Source organism: Sinocyclocheilus anshuiensis, unplaced genomic scaffold, assembly GCF_001515605.1.
Source record: "Sinocyclocheilus anshuiensis isolate Anshui unplaced genomic scaffold, SAMN03320099.WGS_v1.1 scaffold32, whole genome shotgun sequence".
NCBI lineage: Eukaryota > Metazoa > Chordata > Actinopteri > Cypriniformes > Cyprinidae > Sinocyclocheilus > Sinocyclocheilus anshuiensis.
The window spans coordinates 475,710-493,060 of record NW_015554060.1 but is presented as its reverse complement, the minus strand read 5'-3'; the positions used below and the strand labels follow the sequence as shown (position 1 = coordinate 493,060).

The window sequence follows — 17,351 nt, the reverse complement described above, 5'->3', positions numbered from 1 at the left end:
TGCTAAAAGTATTAATTATCATTAACAATTCCGCTTTCAGCAACTTTGTCCAGCTTTAAATTTGCTGAGATATTTTTTTTTACTGGAAAACAGGTCTGATCCAGTGACAGTGCTGTGGTTTTGGAGAGAATGCTAGGCTGTCGGGTGTCTCTTTTTTCTGTGTTTATGTCAAAGATGTGAACATGTCCCATGTGTGGTCTATTGCATTGAGACGGGGCTGTCTTAAATGCTCTCTGTGCTGCTGAGCCTAGAAATGCATGGCAGAACAGTTCTGATCAAACTGTGGCTCCAAAGCAGTACTCAGAAAGCAGAGGAATCACAAATACACAGCTCAGGAATACACTGTAACACACACACACACACACAAACACACACACACACACACACACACACAGTTTTGGAAAAGATTTAGACAAGCACTGCAGTTACAAAATGTCACATTATTGTCCTGCACAATAAATACAAAAATGAATGAATGAATGAAATATAAAAATAATATATGGAAAATTGTATTAAAAAATCTGAAAAGTGTAAATAAACAAAATTTTGGTTTTTGAATCATTTCAAACAATGTAATTATACAATGTATAAGTAATGATTCTGATATAATACTGATATAATATTCAGTAATGATTATTAAAAATACTTATATTTTAAACTAATTTTAAAGAAGGAGGGATAATGAAGCATATGTCTATATAAAAATTAACCCTATATAAAACATATATATAACATTAAAAAACACATACCTACATAAACAAATATATCAATTTATCCAATGATAACAGTGACCTATAACGAGAAGCAGTGGATAGCAGATGGTGGTTCTCATATAACTTTTAATTTCCACTGTCCAGTAGATCTAAGATCCATAATAGATGAGGACATGTTGCTCTGAACAGTCAGGCATGGAGAGCCAAGGAGGGGGCCCATCAATTTGAGTTCCATATGAGTGGTGCATGTGAATAAAACATGAATAGGGGCTTGAAATCCACAATGTTATCAGAGCAGAGACAGAAAGAGAGAGAGAAGGCTAAATTTCTGGCAGGATGTTGGCAGCCCTATAAGCTCTGCCCTAAAGTCTGTCCCATGGACTTGCTCACTGGGTTGAACCCTCTGGCATGCATTATGTATGAAACCTCTTAAGAGCTTGAGTTTGGAGTTTAAAACTTTTTTGAAATTGTGGGCTATGACAACAGCCATAAGACCACACAGATCTCAGGGAGGAAAACCTTCATATTTGTAAATCCATTTAAAATGATGAGAATGAATGAATGAACAAATAAACAAACAAATAGCAAATCACAAATGACAAAATGGGTTTGAGCAATAGAAAATGGACATGCTATTCATGCTGCTGTCTCAAATAACACACATAGAGAGAGAGAGAGAGAAAGAGAGAGAGAGTAATATAAAGAGAAACATCTGTTCATACTGCGGTCTCAAACTATAGAAAATGAACAGGAAAGATGTTTATTATACTCTTTAGAGTAATATCAAGAGAAACTGCTGTCTAAACTAAAATAAACTCTACAAAGAAGCAGAAGACATAATGTGGACTGAGTCAGGTGTTGCATAACGTGTCTGTGTTGTTCTACTGTCTCTCCAGGGAGCAAGCACACGGTAAACAGTTGGGAATTAACAGTGAACACTACACAAAAAGCAACGACTGGACTGTTCTTTCTCAGTGGAAGGTAGAACGATCTTAATTACAGAAAGCACTGTTCACGTTCAAAACACTCACTGCTTATGGATGAGGCACTAACAGGTGAATTTGTCTCAGTTATGTCTTTGTAGTAGCCTACATGTCAGTGTCTGGACAAAACTAGAAGTGTGATGATGGGGATGCTGATAAAAAGATCGATTAACAGACAAGGATTTTTAGTGATAAAAATCACCAAACTTCACTACTAAACAGCTTGGCTGTATCTCTACCCACGCGGCCTACATAGACACCATGTCTGAGCATCACTTGCGACTTTTACTCTGGCTTATTGCATTGCGAGCAACATGGCCGTGCATCCATTCTTTCCCAATAAACGCCCATAGGTAGCTAACCTGCATTTTTAATGTTATAAGTTTGAATCGGACTCGTGTGAATTCATCATTGACAGCAAACACAATGCACTGGTGAAAGGAAGGATTAGATTACCCTATTCCTCATAAATAATGGAACAGCACTTTTCACGTTGTCCTTTAGGACTCATGGAGATAAAGATGGTTCGATCTAATATGAGCTGATCCAGTTCAACTTACAATGCAGCGTAAATAGGAACACATTATTGTTAACACATTATTAAAGGAAAAGTTAACCCAAAATGACAATTTCTTCAGGCCATCCAACATGTAGATAAGTTTGTTTCTTCATCAGAACAGTCCATTACCCACTGACATATTGGTTAAGAACGATTTTGGACTGTTTTTGCTTGTAAAGGATGCTTGGTCTGTGCATATTTCTCTTCTAAATCAGACAAGACAATTTTTTACTTTTATTTTTACTAGAGAAAGCAATATTTTGGATAGGACTATATAATGGATAGTGGATATTATTATCTGAAAGCCGCAGTTTGAAGTCAAAAATATCTTAAAACCCTTTAACTGTCACCCGTCCCCTCTGTGGGATGCCTAAGTTTACTTCACTATATTACAATTAAATCCTAATCAATCATGACAAACTATATATCTTTGGAATGGTCTAAGACTCCTAAATAGATATTTTACCAATGTTTTTGTTAAAAATTATGTAGGAAAAGTAATAGATTAATTTTTGACAAGAGTGCACCTCAAAAATCTACATCATAACAGGAGTTCTGACCTTTGACAAAAAAAAGTCGTCTTTTTGTTGCCTTTTTCTCTATCACGCTTTAGAAATCATCAGAAATTATATATCAATTGAAAACTTTAAATCTCAAAATTCATCCTTTGAAACCCATTTTAAAATCAAACATTGCATTACCATGAAAATGGTACATCAATATCATGTTACAAAATGTTTTCGTTCATGAATTATACAAATTTAAGTTTGGATCGTGCACTTTCATGTCTATGTTCAAAAATGTGAGTGACAGTTAAGGGGTTAAGGATGGAATTGTTCCTTACAAACATGCAGCCTTTTGTTTAAGAAAAAAGATAAGATGTTAACTGATGAACTGTAGTCGTGTGGATTACTTGTGGATTATTGTGATGTGTTTATCAGCTGTTTGAACTCTCATTCTGACCGCACCCATTCACTGCAGAGGGTCTATTGGTGCGCAAGTGATGTAATGTTAAATTTCTCTAAATTTAACATCACAAGCAAATGATTAAGATAGAAACTCATTTACATTTTGTATGGCCTGAGGGTGAGTATTTTATTTATTTATTTTTTTTCATTTTTTGGTGGACTATTCCTGTAAAGTTTGTGTATATTTTTGGTCACCATTTATTTTAACTTTTTTCTTCCTTTTTCCTGTCGGCGTCAAATGCATTTTAAAAATGCCAAATATTTGATGTAGTCTCTCAATTCATATGAGATCATAAAAACTGCATGCAGAATAATCATACACGAATTAGAAAAATGTTTAATGGTGTAGCATGTCACTATGGTTGTCTCTGCATGTTATGTTAGCTACAAAAGAACAAAGAGCAATAATGTACTACATCTTCCAGTCTGTTTCCCATTATGCTTCAGTGACAGATCTTTGGTTGTGCGAGCACGCCGCACAAGGATACTGTAGCTCCTCTCGTTTTTCACTGATCTGGCACTTTGGATAGGAACACGACTTGCAGTGCTGTCTATTTTAGATTGAACTATTGACTTCTGAAGGAGGTTATATCAATGTCAAATAGACAAAGGAGTTTTGTATGTATGTCTCTCTCACACACATACACACTATTCCTCTTACAAATTTTCAGATGGACTTGTATGACAAACAAACAAACAAAAAACTGCAGCGTATATATTTAACATATTTACATATTTTGCAGTAATGTAATATGCACAGAATGTCATGTTCCTAAAACATAAAAAAATGAGAATTCTGTACATTTGGAACATACTGTATTATATTAAGCTTTTTTAATGAAATCAGGGTAAGCTATAACGGATTTTTGATGACGCAATGAACACCAGGGAAACTTTAGTTATTGCTGCCCTCTGGCGAACATTTTGAAACACTGCAAATGTGCAATTAATATGACATAAAATCGATTTAGATTAATTATTAGAATTAAATGGAAAACCATGTCATTTATTTAATTATCTGCATAAGTAATAACCTCAAACTCTGTACTCTTATTTGCTTGTGCTTGTCGAAGAAAGGCTTCATGAAACTTGTGGGAAAACTCGAATCAAATTCGCAAACACTGAATCAAATCATGAAGCAAATGAATCGGTTAAATGAATCAAATGCTACTTATGTATAAAACACACTACGTTTAACTTGAGAGGAGCAAACTATAAATAATCATTATATAGTGAATTTAGACAAGTTTGTCATAGGCTATTTACAGTAGTAATCTAAATGAGGAAGCTATTGCATTTTTATAAACCCTAGATGGCAGTACGCTGCAAAAAAAAAAAAAATGTTCAAGGTTGAAAATAAAACAATGATTATTGAAGATATACAATAAATACTATTTCAGATTTTCTACTTCAAAATGCCATGTATTATTCAATGTGGTATAAGTCTATAACTTTATTATAAAAGTTTTGTCTCCTGTTAAAATTTAATAATGATGTATAATCAAATCTGCTAACTAAAACTGTATTTCCTTTGCTGCATTGCCCCCATGGAATGCTGATTTATCATCTTTATAAATGTTAAATATTGTTGGATGAACATGTAGTATGCCATCACAGTGTGGCATTAATTATTGGAAAAAAATCACCATTAAAAGACAAGCATTGACTATTTAATAGCAGCACAACTGGGTGAGAGGAGGCATGTGATAAGAAGTGTGGTTATTGTAGAACAAATCCATTAAATGTCAACTAGACTACTGATGCAAACAGAGATCAAATACACATAAAACACTGGAATAAGACTGTTTTAAAGCTGATGTTTTGTCATCGATAGAATCTGTAGAAAGACAAGTGTAGTTTTTCCTCTGACCTCCAATTTCATGCTTTGCTTGGGGCTGCTGAAGATTTAAGACAGGAAATTAAAACTTCAGACAGAACCGAGTAAGAAAAGTGGCTTGCAGAAGGTAAATGTGCTTGAAGGAGGAGTAGAGGAAAATAAAGCGCAGGGAAACTAGTGTGGGAGTTGGTGTGGAAGGCCAAAGCCCAGCTCCAACAACTCAAAGTTCATATCCTAAAATATTTCCATTCTTGTAGTAAAAGTGGGATAAAGGTTTATTTGAAAGTTAAAGTGTGTGTTTGTGTGAGCAGTTATTGATCTGGGTGGTTGGCACTTTACTGTTATGGGAGGAAGTGTTTATTTAAAGTGACATTATGTTTGGAGTATTTGCGCACTCAAACATGCAGCGGGGGATATTTTTGTCATATGATTGCTTATGTTGTGGAGTATTAGAATAATAGTTTAGTGTCGAATTTTACACATTTTGGACTTTGTCTCTAATTATTATCATCTGTCTCATCATTTTGTGCTTGTAATGTCATAGAACATTGAGGAAAAAGATATTTCAAGTTTCCCTCATCTTTTGACCAATGAATTCTTATCCTATATAGATTGCACTCGCAAAATTCTATTCTATTCTATTCTATTCTATTATTAAATAGCATTATTATACACTAGTCAACATCTGAAGTGGATCAAAACCTTTTAACAAAGTTGTCCTAAAACCTAAAACCAAAATGCGTTCTTGTCTTAGTACAACTTTTTTTTCCACTTCAGATGTTGACTACTGTAATTTAATATTTAAACGTTGAATATAAGAAGAAAGGTATATTTACTATAAAAATGCCATATAAAGATAATAATTGCATGTTTCCCAGGCCGGCTAATCTGTATTTCCTGGATATTTCCATTTTTCCATGATTGTAGGAAGCCTGGTACGTGTTTATGTGATTGTGGGATGGTCAGACTCTCTCACAAAAGGTGGTAGTTTTCATTTAAATCATGAAAATCAGTGTTGTAAATGAAAACCAGGGTAGTAAATATGTTTTTCAACACCTGGTTGCTGTCAATGCAAAAGGTCATGCAATCTGTACACTTTTCTGTCCAACCAGGGTGGGAAAAAATTAATGTGTTTAGATTTTCCTATTGTCTGTGTATGAGCCTGATTTAAATAAATCAGCTTATGATTGTAAATCATGTTAACATGAAAGTGGGATTTGCTGTGTGAAATCTGCCTCAGTAAAAACAGATAAAACCCTAAAGCACGACCACAGAGGACACTAGTCACAGCTCTGACAAGGAGACCAAACTGCACTCAAAGGTTATGTGTTCTGTAAGCAGAACAAATAAAGCTTTATTTGCATAGTGGGGCCACTAACCAGTCACACACACACACACACACACACATACACACACACACACATACATACGCATGCACAAGCACATATTGTTTTTATCAGCGTAGAATCCTCAGGCAAGCCTCACAATTGAGCTTCAAAAAGCAAAAGAGAAAGCAAACACTGTCCAGAACAACCACTTTAAAAGTTAGTGAAGCCACACTGTTTGTCATGTACTGTCATGTAATTATTCTGATGAAAAACATACACTACCAGTCAACCGTTGGGACACACCTACTCATTCTTTATTTTTACTATTTTTAACCTTAGAATATAAACAACACAAATGGAAGTATGGAACTTTATGTTGTGAGCTGATCACTGTTAAACAAATCCAAAATACTTCGATTTTAGCTTCATAAACATAGCCACCCTTTACCTAGACTGTAGCTCTGCATACACTTGGCTTCTCCAGTCAACTTTTAAACAGTATTAAATGAATATCTATACATGTTGAACACCTGTTGTCTGCTTTTCTTTCATAAGAAAGAATATTTATTATTTCATATTTTATTTAAAATTATACATTTGTGAAGGAATTAATATACAAACAAAATGATATCCTACAATATTTTATATATTTATTTACATTTATTTATTTATTTATGAGAACCATGAAGTCAGTCAAGTGTGTCCAAACCTGTGGCTGGTAGTGTGTGTTTACACAACATAGAGCAAATAAACATCTTTAGTGTCAGCAGGGGGAATGTGTGAAACATCCCATATGTATGATACTCCCTCACCTGTTTTAGCACAAACACATACAGTAGAAAATGTAGAAGCTTAGAAGCTACATTAGTGATGAGCTTACATACATGCATATAAACATATCTTTTTGTAAATTGCAGGACATCTTTTTTCAAATTTTCAAACAAGATGTTGTCAAGCCATCTTTCATTTTTTCTTGTTAAAAATCAGTCATACAAATATAACATATTTTCATTTTTGTATTTTAACTCTACTTTTCTAAATCTAGATGTAAATCAGTTCAATTCAATCTTGCTCAATTCAATCTTGCAAGTGTACAACCCCTTGTTTTTCATATTGGGGACTTTCCATTAAATGTTATACTTTTTACACTAAACTAATACCTTATGTCTAACAATATCCCTACCCCCACATCGAAACCTTTTCTTTCATTTCTACGTTTTCATTTCTATTTAGCATGTTTATTAAGCCTGCCCTCGTGGTATTTGGGCTGGTCACCACAACGTCAAAAATTTACCTGGTTTACTGTCTATGTGGAGAGAGACATTTGCTCCCCACAATGTAGGCGACACTAAAGCCACACACACACACACACACACACACACACACACACACACACACACACAGACAGAGGCTGCACCTCTAGGGGGACTCCAGACTTCAGTGGATAGTAGCAGTGCGTGAAGAATCATGAAGACGAACGTGACTATCAGCAGTGTGCGCGAGAATGTAACCATCGCCCAGTCAGTCACTCGCGGTTAAACACGCTCTCGGTCAAGCGACAGATCCACTCCGTGATTTCGCGATTGAAACACGTTGCGCTGCTGATTCATGGGGGCTTTCGGTGAGTGCTGCTTGCCCTACGGATGTGCTTTCGCTTACTCTTGAAATGTGTGCTTGTTTTGCAGTGTGTTGTGGGGCTTGTAAGCAGCGGCAGCGGCGTAAGAACCTCGGGCAACATGTTATAGTTGCAGCAGTCGTTGATGAAAGCGAATTAACAGTAGAGTAAGGATATGTAGCTGCGTTTGTCTTTTAAGATCAGTCTCTTCGTGATCAGGTATGTTGAGCTTGCAGTAACCTTACTGCAGGGACTCTATAATGCACTGCACTAGAAACCAGACACATTCTCTACATTTCGGAGTTTGTTTATGGTGATTACTTGTTTAGCAACTGTGGCAGCATTTAAATGTAGTGTGACTAAATCATGCCATTGCACTGGATAGGTCATGAGATTGTCTAGTCTTTCAGTGTTACGCTTGTAGACTCTCATGGTATTGCTTTTGAGGTAGAGACACATTCTAAGTGGGATACACTGACTTATTTGATCATATCTCTCTGTTTTTGTATGATTTTGTGTGTGTGTGAGGTGTTAAAGTAAAGGCTTTTTCTTCTGTCAGACATTACTGTTTATAGTTTTACTGCAGCAAGTTAAACGTTTCATCGTCCCTTACTTTTTTTTCTCATGTCAGTACTGAATGAATGGTTGAATCTTCCTGCCAAGTTAAATTAGTGCTTGCAATCGAACGTGAAGCCACAATGTCTTAAACGTTTCATCGTCCCTTACTTTTTTTTCTCATGTCAGTACTAAATGAATGGTTGAATCTTCCTGCCAAGTTAAATTAGTGCTTGCAATCGAACGTGAAGCCACAATGTCTCTAGAGTGGGATCCATGAAGGAAAAACCAGCCTGTGTTTCCCACAGACCAGCATAACTTTATTTAGATAGCTGTGTTTGATTTTGATCAATAATACACATTTAGCCTTTCAAGCTTACGCATTAAAGGGGAGTTGAATTTTGAAATGTATTTTTGACATGTAGATGGTTTTTATTCCACAAATTATTATTTTTTTCTGCAAGACTGTAGGCTAAAATATGTTTTAGAGAAAGTGTTTATCTTGGAACTGTCAACATTTCTATTAGGTTTTTCAGAACTAACACATTTTTGACTAGTTAATTTTAATGAATTAGAAAGACAATGTATAAATTGTGTGTGTGTGTGTGTGTGTGTGTATATATATATATATATATATGTATATATATATATGTATATGTGAGTATGTGCGTGTGTGTGCGTAATTGGGAAAAAAAAAATTTTTTTTGATTAATTGCATGCTAAAACTTTTTTGATGGATGTAATTGTGGTTAAAATCTGTATTTCAAAGTTACATTTGAGTTAGTTACATCTCATTTCATTTCCAGACAGTTAGTCCTTAAATAAATCTTTGAAGTCACTAATGCCGCTGACATGAGGTAAAGTGGTGACTCATCTGAGCAAATTTGGGGAAGCATGGACAATTTAATCTGAATTACAGAGCGTTGACTTATGATGACAAAGTCCTTTGTTGTCAGACAGCAAGCTAGAAACTGGCCTGTGTTTATATTTTGGGAAAATGTTCCTGTCTTAAAACACACCGTTTATGTGGTTAGCTTTGAAAGTCAAATCCTAGGCATTTGGAAAGTCGGATTAACCTAAATCTTTTCAAACGTTTGTATTTGTGATGCTATTTTTCTTCCTTGTGCATTCGTAGGTTTACTGTGAGATTGATTGGACGCTTTCATCATCAGTCAATTCTAGCTATAGAGTATTTCCTCTTATTTTATTTTCAGCTCTTTTAATTTGCTCTCATGTGAACTAACATTTCTGAGAAAGCAGAATAGCTGGTTAATTACAGCTTGAAATCAATACTCTTTATTAACCTATTGAGGCATAAACACGAATAAACACATATTAATGTCAGCAGCGAATTCAGCAACAGCTATTAGCAGTAATCACAGACAGATAATCTCAGAGAGGTTTGTGTCTTGTTCCTTTTTCATTTTCATGCTTCACTCATGCTGCATGTGCTCTATTTGTATCGTACCAGCAGACTCAGGTGGCTGAGAGATGCAGAGATCTTGGCGCTATACGGGGATTTTCTGTTGACCCTGTGCTTAAGTGGGTGTCGTGGAACTTGACAAACCCTGTGCTCAGAAAAATGCTGGTAATATTAGCTCTCTACACGAGAGTAAATGCTGTGCCTTGCTAAAAAGAGCAGTGCCGCCACACAAAGGGGAAGCCACACAGGTAAGTTGACCTCGCTAAACAACTTGGCAGCTTTCACTGTGTAAATACGCTACCAGTTAAAAGTTTAAACACAGTTGGCCGACTTTGCTTCTCATGATTCTAAAAACCCTTTTGATCTAAAGTTCATGCTTAAATGCATGGAATTAATTGTGTAGGCAAATATAAATTGCAGTTATGTAGGAATTTAGAAGGAAAAGCATGGGAATTTTCTTCAGTATTGTCTAAAAAACTGGATAATAAGTGGAATGGCCAACAATTATAGTGTCGGTTATATTTTTAGAAACTCTGTTATGTTTTTAAGAATGAGCTTCTGAAGTGTTCAAGAAAATATTTTGTATAGTGTGTTTATAGTAAGTTTAATTGTGTATATTTTATTATTTTTGACATGAATATAGACTTTGATGCTGATATGTCAAATAAAATAAATAAATAAAATAATATATGTTCATTGATTTATTTTTAAGCAGGTTTTCTGTTCTTATGGACCTTCTTTTTGCTTTTAGAATGTCTTGGGTCAATGGCTTTAAATCTGCAAGAGTGGACAACCATACGACGGCATGGGGTGAGCGCAATGGCAGGAAGTCAAGGCGTAAAAGGGGCTCGTCCACGTGCAACCCACGCTACATGAGCTGTCTACGGGACCCCGAGTCTATGGAGCCCCCATCGCAACACTACTCCCGTGCAGCAGGGGGCGCCACCAGCAGCAACTTCAGCACACGCTGCGTTTGGCAGGAAGACCATTATGGCAGGAAGGGTGATGTGGGCCTGAGAGCCGTGGACCTGGCGTTTGAAGATTCTGAGACGAGGCAAACGAAAGATGGCGAGGACCCCGATGACGGCGGAGAGGAGAGGAAGGGTCTCGACAGGTGTTTTTTGACTTGCTTGTTGCGTCTGGCTCACGTTTTTCAGTCCAAGAAGTTTAAGTCGGCCAAGCTCGAGCGACTATATCAACGGTACTTCTTCAGGCTCAACCAGAGCTCTCTTACGATGCTCATGGGGGTCCTGGTTGTGGTTTGCGGGGTTATGCTGGCGTTCCACTGTGTCCAAGGTCCACCAAATGTGGCGTTTGCCTCGGTGCTCTCCGTAGCCATGGGCCTGTTCTTAGCCTTGATGGTGGTGTGTAACAGAAACGGCTTCCACCAGGACTACATGTGGATCGTGAGCTATTTGGTCATGGCGGTGTTAGTGGTGGTGCAGGTGTTTGGCTTGTTAATGGTGGCTCCACCCAGTGCATCTGAAGGGATATGGTGGACGGTGTTCTTCATCTACATCATCTACACACTGCTGCCGGTGCGAATGAGAGCAGCTGTGATCACTGGAGCTGTGCTGTCCACCATTCATATGATTATGGCATGGAGACTCAACCTTGAGTATTACTTCATTACTAAACAGGTATGTGTATGCTTCTGATACAATTAAAATTTAAAGAGGAATATTACACACAAATATGAAAATTAGGCTATTTACTTAACCATGTTGTTCAAAACCTTTTGTATGCTGTTTTTTTTTTTTTGTTCAGTGAAACACAAAAGTAGAATTTTCTAATGAATCATCAAGTTCCCTACTATGTATGTCAATCTCCAAAAAGGACAAAAAAGACCATAAATGCACAATTAAAGTGCTCCATGCGACTTATGCATGATATTTCAAGTATTCTGAAGCCATATGAATGAAAAACGGGCCTAAATGTGTTATTTTAATTATTAGTAATTTTAAAAATAATTATTTATTATTTACTGATTGCTCATCCTCAAAGCTTGCATTTTTCTTCTTTTTAAATAAATAACTATGTTTATTTATTTATATTTATTTTCTTTTTACGATTTTGACACTATGTAAATAAGGCTTCTAAATAGGATGCTGCATTTTTACAGTTTATTCACAACTGAGAATTAAAGGTAAGCTTCACTTGCATATACAATTTTATAATAGTTTATTGGTGATTTTTTGAATGTTTTTGTCCTTTTTGAGCTTGTCAGTTTTGGTCTGTGTAAAAATGCATAAAAAATGTTCCACAGAAAATAATAACAGCATATGAATTTAAAACGGCATGAGGGTGAGATAATAAAGACAGAATATTTATTGTGGTTGAATTATTCCTTTAATATACAGGAAAATGTCCAGCATGAGAGTTTTTTATTTTTTGGTATGCGTGTATTAGCAGTAGTACACTTTGAAGAAAAGAATTGCACATTATTTACACCACATGTTGCAATGCCACAGTGGTGGAGAATAAGCGCCAAGTAACTGATCAGTTGAAGGCACAATCTTTCACATCTCCAAATTCTTTGGAGTCACAGAGTTCAATGGATAATTGGTTATTGTTTGAAAGCTTTGATTGTTTCAGTACTTTTAAAGGAATGCCTGGCATGACAGTTTCAGACTGCAGTGTAGATGGATCCTAGTTAGCAAAATTCTATTCCCTTTTCAAACTTTGCTTAGTCCTTCACTGCTCTTAATATGATGCATTTAACATGCAATGTTTCCATGCAGGGGCTAAAATGCGTCTATTGTGTCAGCTCCACGTTCGATGTGATCTAGTTCTGACACTGTTAATACTGGTTCAGTGAGCTTGGGCTTTTGCGTGTTTGCTCCTTAGACAGCTGGGCTGAGGGCACTCAGCAATATAGAAAATAGACAATATAGACTCAGGCCATGGCCCGGAGCATGTACTTGTAGATTCTCGTCATAGACATTTGGGATAGGTTCCAGCCCTGTGGGCAATCAATGCAGGACAAAAGTCCATTGGTTGTGTGGCTGCTTAGCGCCTTATATAAATGCTCTCTCGCAGAGAGCAAGCAAGGTATGCCTCCATGTTTGCTCTGTGATCTTTTGTTCTTAAAGTACATTGATGAGAATACTCTTGTGTTGAAGATGGTAGGAGCTGTTCAGTATTCTTGTAGTTTACAAATGTAGAGTGACCGGTCAGTTTGATTACAAGAACTGTATAATATCCCGTATAATATACACTACAGTTCAGAAGTTTGGGAGTCCGTAAGATTTTCATTTTTTAATGAATACATTTATTAATCATTACAACTTTTAAACATTAAAACTGACATTTACAAAATATTTCTATTTCAAATAAATGCTGTTTTTTAAAACTTTCAATTCATCAAAGAATCTTGGAAAAAGTATTGATTTACACAAAAAATATTAAGCAACTGATCTCACCATTGATAATAATTAGAAATGTTACTTGAGTGCCAAATCATCATATTTGAATTATTTCCAAAAAACAAAGTGCAGTATTTTCAGTATTAATTTAAAGGGTCATGAAACCCCAAACTACTTTTTCTGAGATTTTAGCAGAGGTGTTTGTGTTGCACATCATAGAAGACAATGTTAGCATCCAATAATTTTAACTATTGGAGAAAACTGGTTAATTTTAAGCTTTTTTGCGCTATTTTATAGGGATGCACCGAAATGAAAATTCTAGGCCGAAGCCGAACAAAATGAAACACCGAATACCGAACCGAGCTCATGCAGCGCTGTCAGAATACATGCAATTCGTGCGTGCATTAGAAAATATAACATTCTGCAGTTTATTTACTAATCGTTTGAGGTAATTTTGCGATTTCAATCATCATACAGTAACCTAACCACCAGCATTAGCCACCTCTTCTTCTCATCGGAGACTTGATGCAGCACTAAGTCTCTCGCTGTAGGTGCTTCACGCATGTAATGATTTCTGCGTCTTTCTCTGATAGTTTTAAATACTTTCACACTGTCAACATGTTTGCTGCATTAACGCGTGCCTCTATTTTGATCGAGTTCAGTTCATATTATTCGGCCTTTTCGCTTATTCGGCCAAACACCGAAAAAGATTTTTTTGCTATTTTCGGCCGAATAATTTCGGTTGCCGAATATTCGGTGCATCCCTACTATTTTCATCTTCCAGGTTTAAAATCTACATCGTGTTGAAGTCACAATTTGTGACGCGGCAATGGACTATAGTACGTCGATGACACGTCGGTGTCTATTAAATTATTCATGAGACTGCGTGTTCTTATCCTATAAGAAGCTTCGCTTAATTATTCACAACAGCATGTGTTGATTTACTATGACAGACGTTTCAGACTGTGAGATTGCGTACATTATCTTAGAGAAACGTTCATGAATCGAAGGAGAGTGTTTGTTTTTGCTTTTTTAATAAGAGTTCGGCACAAACGCGATTCATTCACTTATTGAGTATAACCGTTTTTACAGCTCCATGACACAACCCGTCAAAAGGCTTATATAATCGCCGCAGAATAAGCCTTAAAAAGTTATCAGAGGTGCAACAGCACGTTCATGTATGTTTTCGATACAGATGTCACGGAAAGATGGCTGTGCATTTATTTGTGTTTTTAACTCGATGGGAGCGAAATGAAACTGTCTGAACCCGAAGCTGTGTGTGTTGTCTGTCCTCCCTTCTTCCCCCTCCGCTCGCAGCGCACCACGCCCACTTTTTTAGCATTTTTTAAAACTGTGGTGAGAACTAACCAGTGCTGAAACAGGGGGTTTCATGACCCTTTAATGTTATGACTGATATTGTATAAAATTATACTTTTTTCGTCTAAACACACACACTAGAAACTATATGACTTGTTTCAAATGCTATTTAGAATGAATTAAATTAGTTTAGTTTAGGACTGAATATTGCTAAAGAGTTTATTTATTACAGTTATGTCAGATTAACTTTACAGATCTAAATTTGCATCTCTTCAAGATATGCAGTAATTAAATATCTATCTATAACTTTTCTGTTTGAATGTGTAAGAAACCCAAAGATTATTGGAGTACATTTTAACAGGAAAATGCTATTTCAGTATTTCTACTTCAAATTTTCATGTTTAATTCAATGTGTTACTTGGCATTTCTTTGTATTTGTTTGTGAAATTTACTGGCAATTTCTACACCAATTTTTTCCCAGTGTATGATAGACATCACAAAAAATGAATACCTTTGGATTATGTATAATAATGGGAATTTAATTTACAGCAGCTGATTTGAAGTTCACCGGTCAATGTCTTGATATGTATTATTATTTAATACTCTGTTTTCGGGTGTTGAAAGTAATGCATGTTAAAATGTGACATGTTCAAACCCTCTCTCAGAAGTTGTGTGTCTAAATTCATCACTAGTGCTATAATCAGTCTAGATAAAGCATCCACTAGTTAGTTGCTGGATTACGAGTATGGATAAGCACATGGTTTTCTTCTATATCCTTTGGCCAAACAGGCTAATCTGAGAAATGCAGCTATACCTCAGAAAGCTCATCTACTGTTCATTCCCTTTATCTCTCTCCCTTCTCCATTCTGTCTGTCCCCCACCATCCCTCTCACACCCCTGCACTCCTCCTCACTGTGCTGTTTGCGTGTCCCTCCGAGATGACTAGCAGTGCAGATAGAGCAGGTCAGTGGGCGATCACCAGCGGGACAATAGCTGTCTTTGTGAAGATACACACTGATGGGGTGGTGTGGGGCGGAATGTGGTGACAGGAATGGCTGGGGATCGACAGTATGAAATAGCGCTGGACTGACGTGCTGGGCTGAAAAAAGACAGCCAGCCCAGGCCTTTCTTTCGCTTGCTCTCTGTCTGTCTCTCTCACTCACTTGTAGTCACGAATTCCCTTTTCACAACAGGGCTCAGAGATGGCCCTCAGTCGTGGAAGCCGCAGAGGCTTTATGTGCATGGCATGCTGCTGTGTGGGTGAAAAGCTCCATACTGCTGCTCTCTTAAAGTTCTGGGCTGAATGCAGGGAGGGAAGGTATTTAGTTGATTTTGCTGTGTAGATCTTGGTAATTGACATGAAGCACTTTTGGAAAGTTGCTACGTCCGGCGGTGTGTCATACTGTAGCTCATCTAAAAAGGTATTTTATAATTATCATGGTTTTTATATAAAATAAATATAAGGCAATTCAAGACAATTATAAATAGGGTTGGGTACCGAACTCGGTACTTTTAAGGGTACCGACCGAATTGCGTCGGTACTACCGAGTACCGATTCACGTTAAATCAATCGGTGCCAAATTTCGGTACCTGAGTATGCATCTGGGCGCATACGCTACAGAGAGAGAAAGAGAGACCTCATTCAAACAATACACAGGGCAAGCCGAAATGTTCTGAAGTGTGGTTACATTTCTAGGGCCATAATGGTTTCTGCGAAAACGCAGACGGGATCGCGGAGTCCATTCATAAAAACGTAATTTACTCTATAGCACGGAATGCCACGGAATTCGTCAATTTTGGACAAATAAATCAAAAGTAGGTCTGCCGCGGTTTGGGATTACTCACCGCTGACTGGACGAGACATCTGTCAATCAAGGTATACAGGAAGAACCAGCCGAAGAACAGCAGAGTCGTGGTAGAAAGTTCGGAGATGGTATTAAAGTTTACACTTAGTGCAAATAGCCTGCCTTGTTGGCAGAGACTATGTACAGTATTTCCGCCCTGCAACGTGTGATTGGGCTAGTCAACACTTTAAAAGCGACTGTAAGTAATCAGCTCCAGTGGCGCAGATGGTTAAGCTAGTGTCGTCGGCTATTTGACGCGATCGACCCGGGTTCGATCCCGCCTTTTGCCGAACCACTAAGTGCAAATACCTATTTACACTGTTAAAATAGCAGGATTTTCTGATATGTATACTACTTGTTGCAAATAGTGGCACTTTTATTTTCAACTTTTTTATTATTTCCTTAATTTTTATTGAAAATAAATGCCTTTACAGTGTGATACGAGATTTGAAAATTTGAAGTTGATCGCTTCAAAAAGCCAACGACACGCACTTAACCATCTGCGCCACTGGAGCTGATTATTCACAGCCCCTTTTACAGTGTTGACTAGACCAATCACACGTTGGAGAGCGGAATTACTGCCAACAAGGCAGGCTATTTGCACTAAGTGTAAATAGACACTCCGTATTTTTTATTCCATAGTAAGGGCAATTCATACAATACATTTAAACTGAGCTACTTTAATACCATCTCCGAACTTTCTACCACGGCTCTGCTGTTCTTCGGCTGGTTCTTCCCTGTATACGTTGATTGACATATGTCTCGTCCAGTCAGCGGTGAGTAATCCCAAACCAATGGCGCTGTCTCAAACTATACCTACCTCTTCCGGTTTGTCTGATTTGTC

At 37.0% G+C, this 17,351-nt stretch overlaps 1 protein-coding gene across 4 annotated transcripts in view; it reads left to right on the top strand.

The window, feature by feature from the left end:
• The first annotated feature begins 7,822 nt into the window (after positions 1-7,822).
• The window catches only part of LOC107668560 (adenylate cyclase type 6-like), a 42,632-nt gene continuing 33,103 nt past the window's right edge, over positions 7,823-17,351 (top strand). The window contains exons 1-3 of one of the 4 annotated variants that reach the window (XM_016460486.1): positions 7,823-8,009; positions 10,033-10,229; positions 10,733-11,621. In XM_016460486.1, the coding sequence (XP_016315972.1) occupies positions 10,734-11,621 (888 nt within the window). In that variant the 5' untranslated portion in view covers positions 7,823-8,009; positions 10,033-10,229; position 10,733. Of the gene's footprint in view, positions 8,010-8,140; positions 8,223-10,029; positions 10,230-10,732; positions 11,622-17,351 lie in introns of those variants that run through there. The other 3 variants (XM_016460488.1, XM_016460489.1, XM_016460490.1) reach the window with 3 other exon arrangements.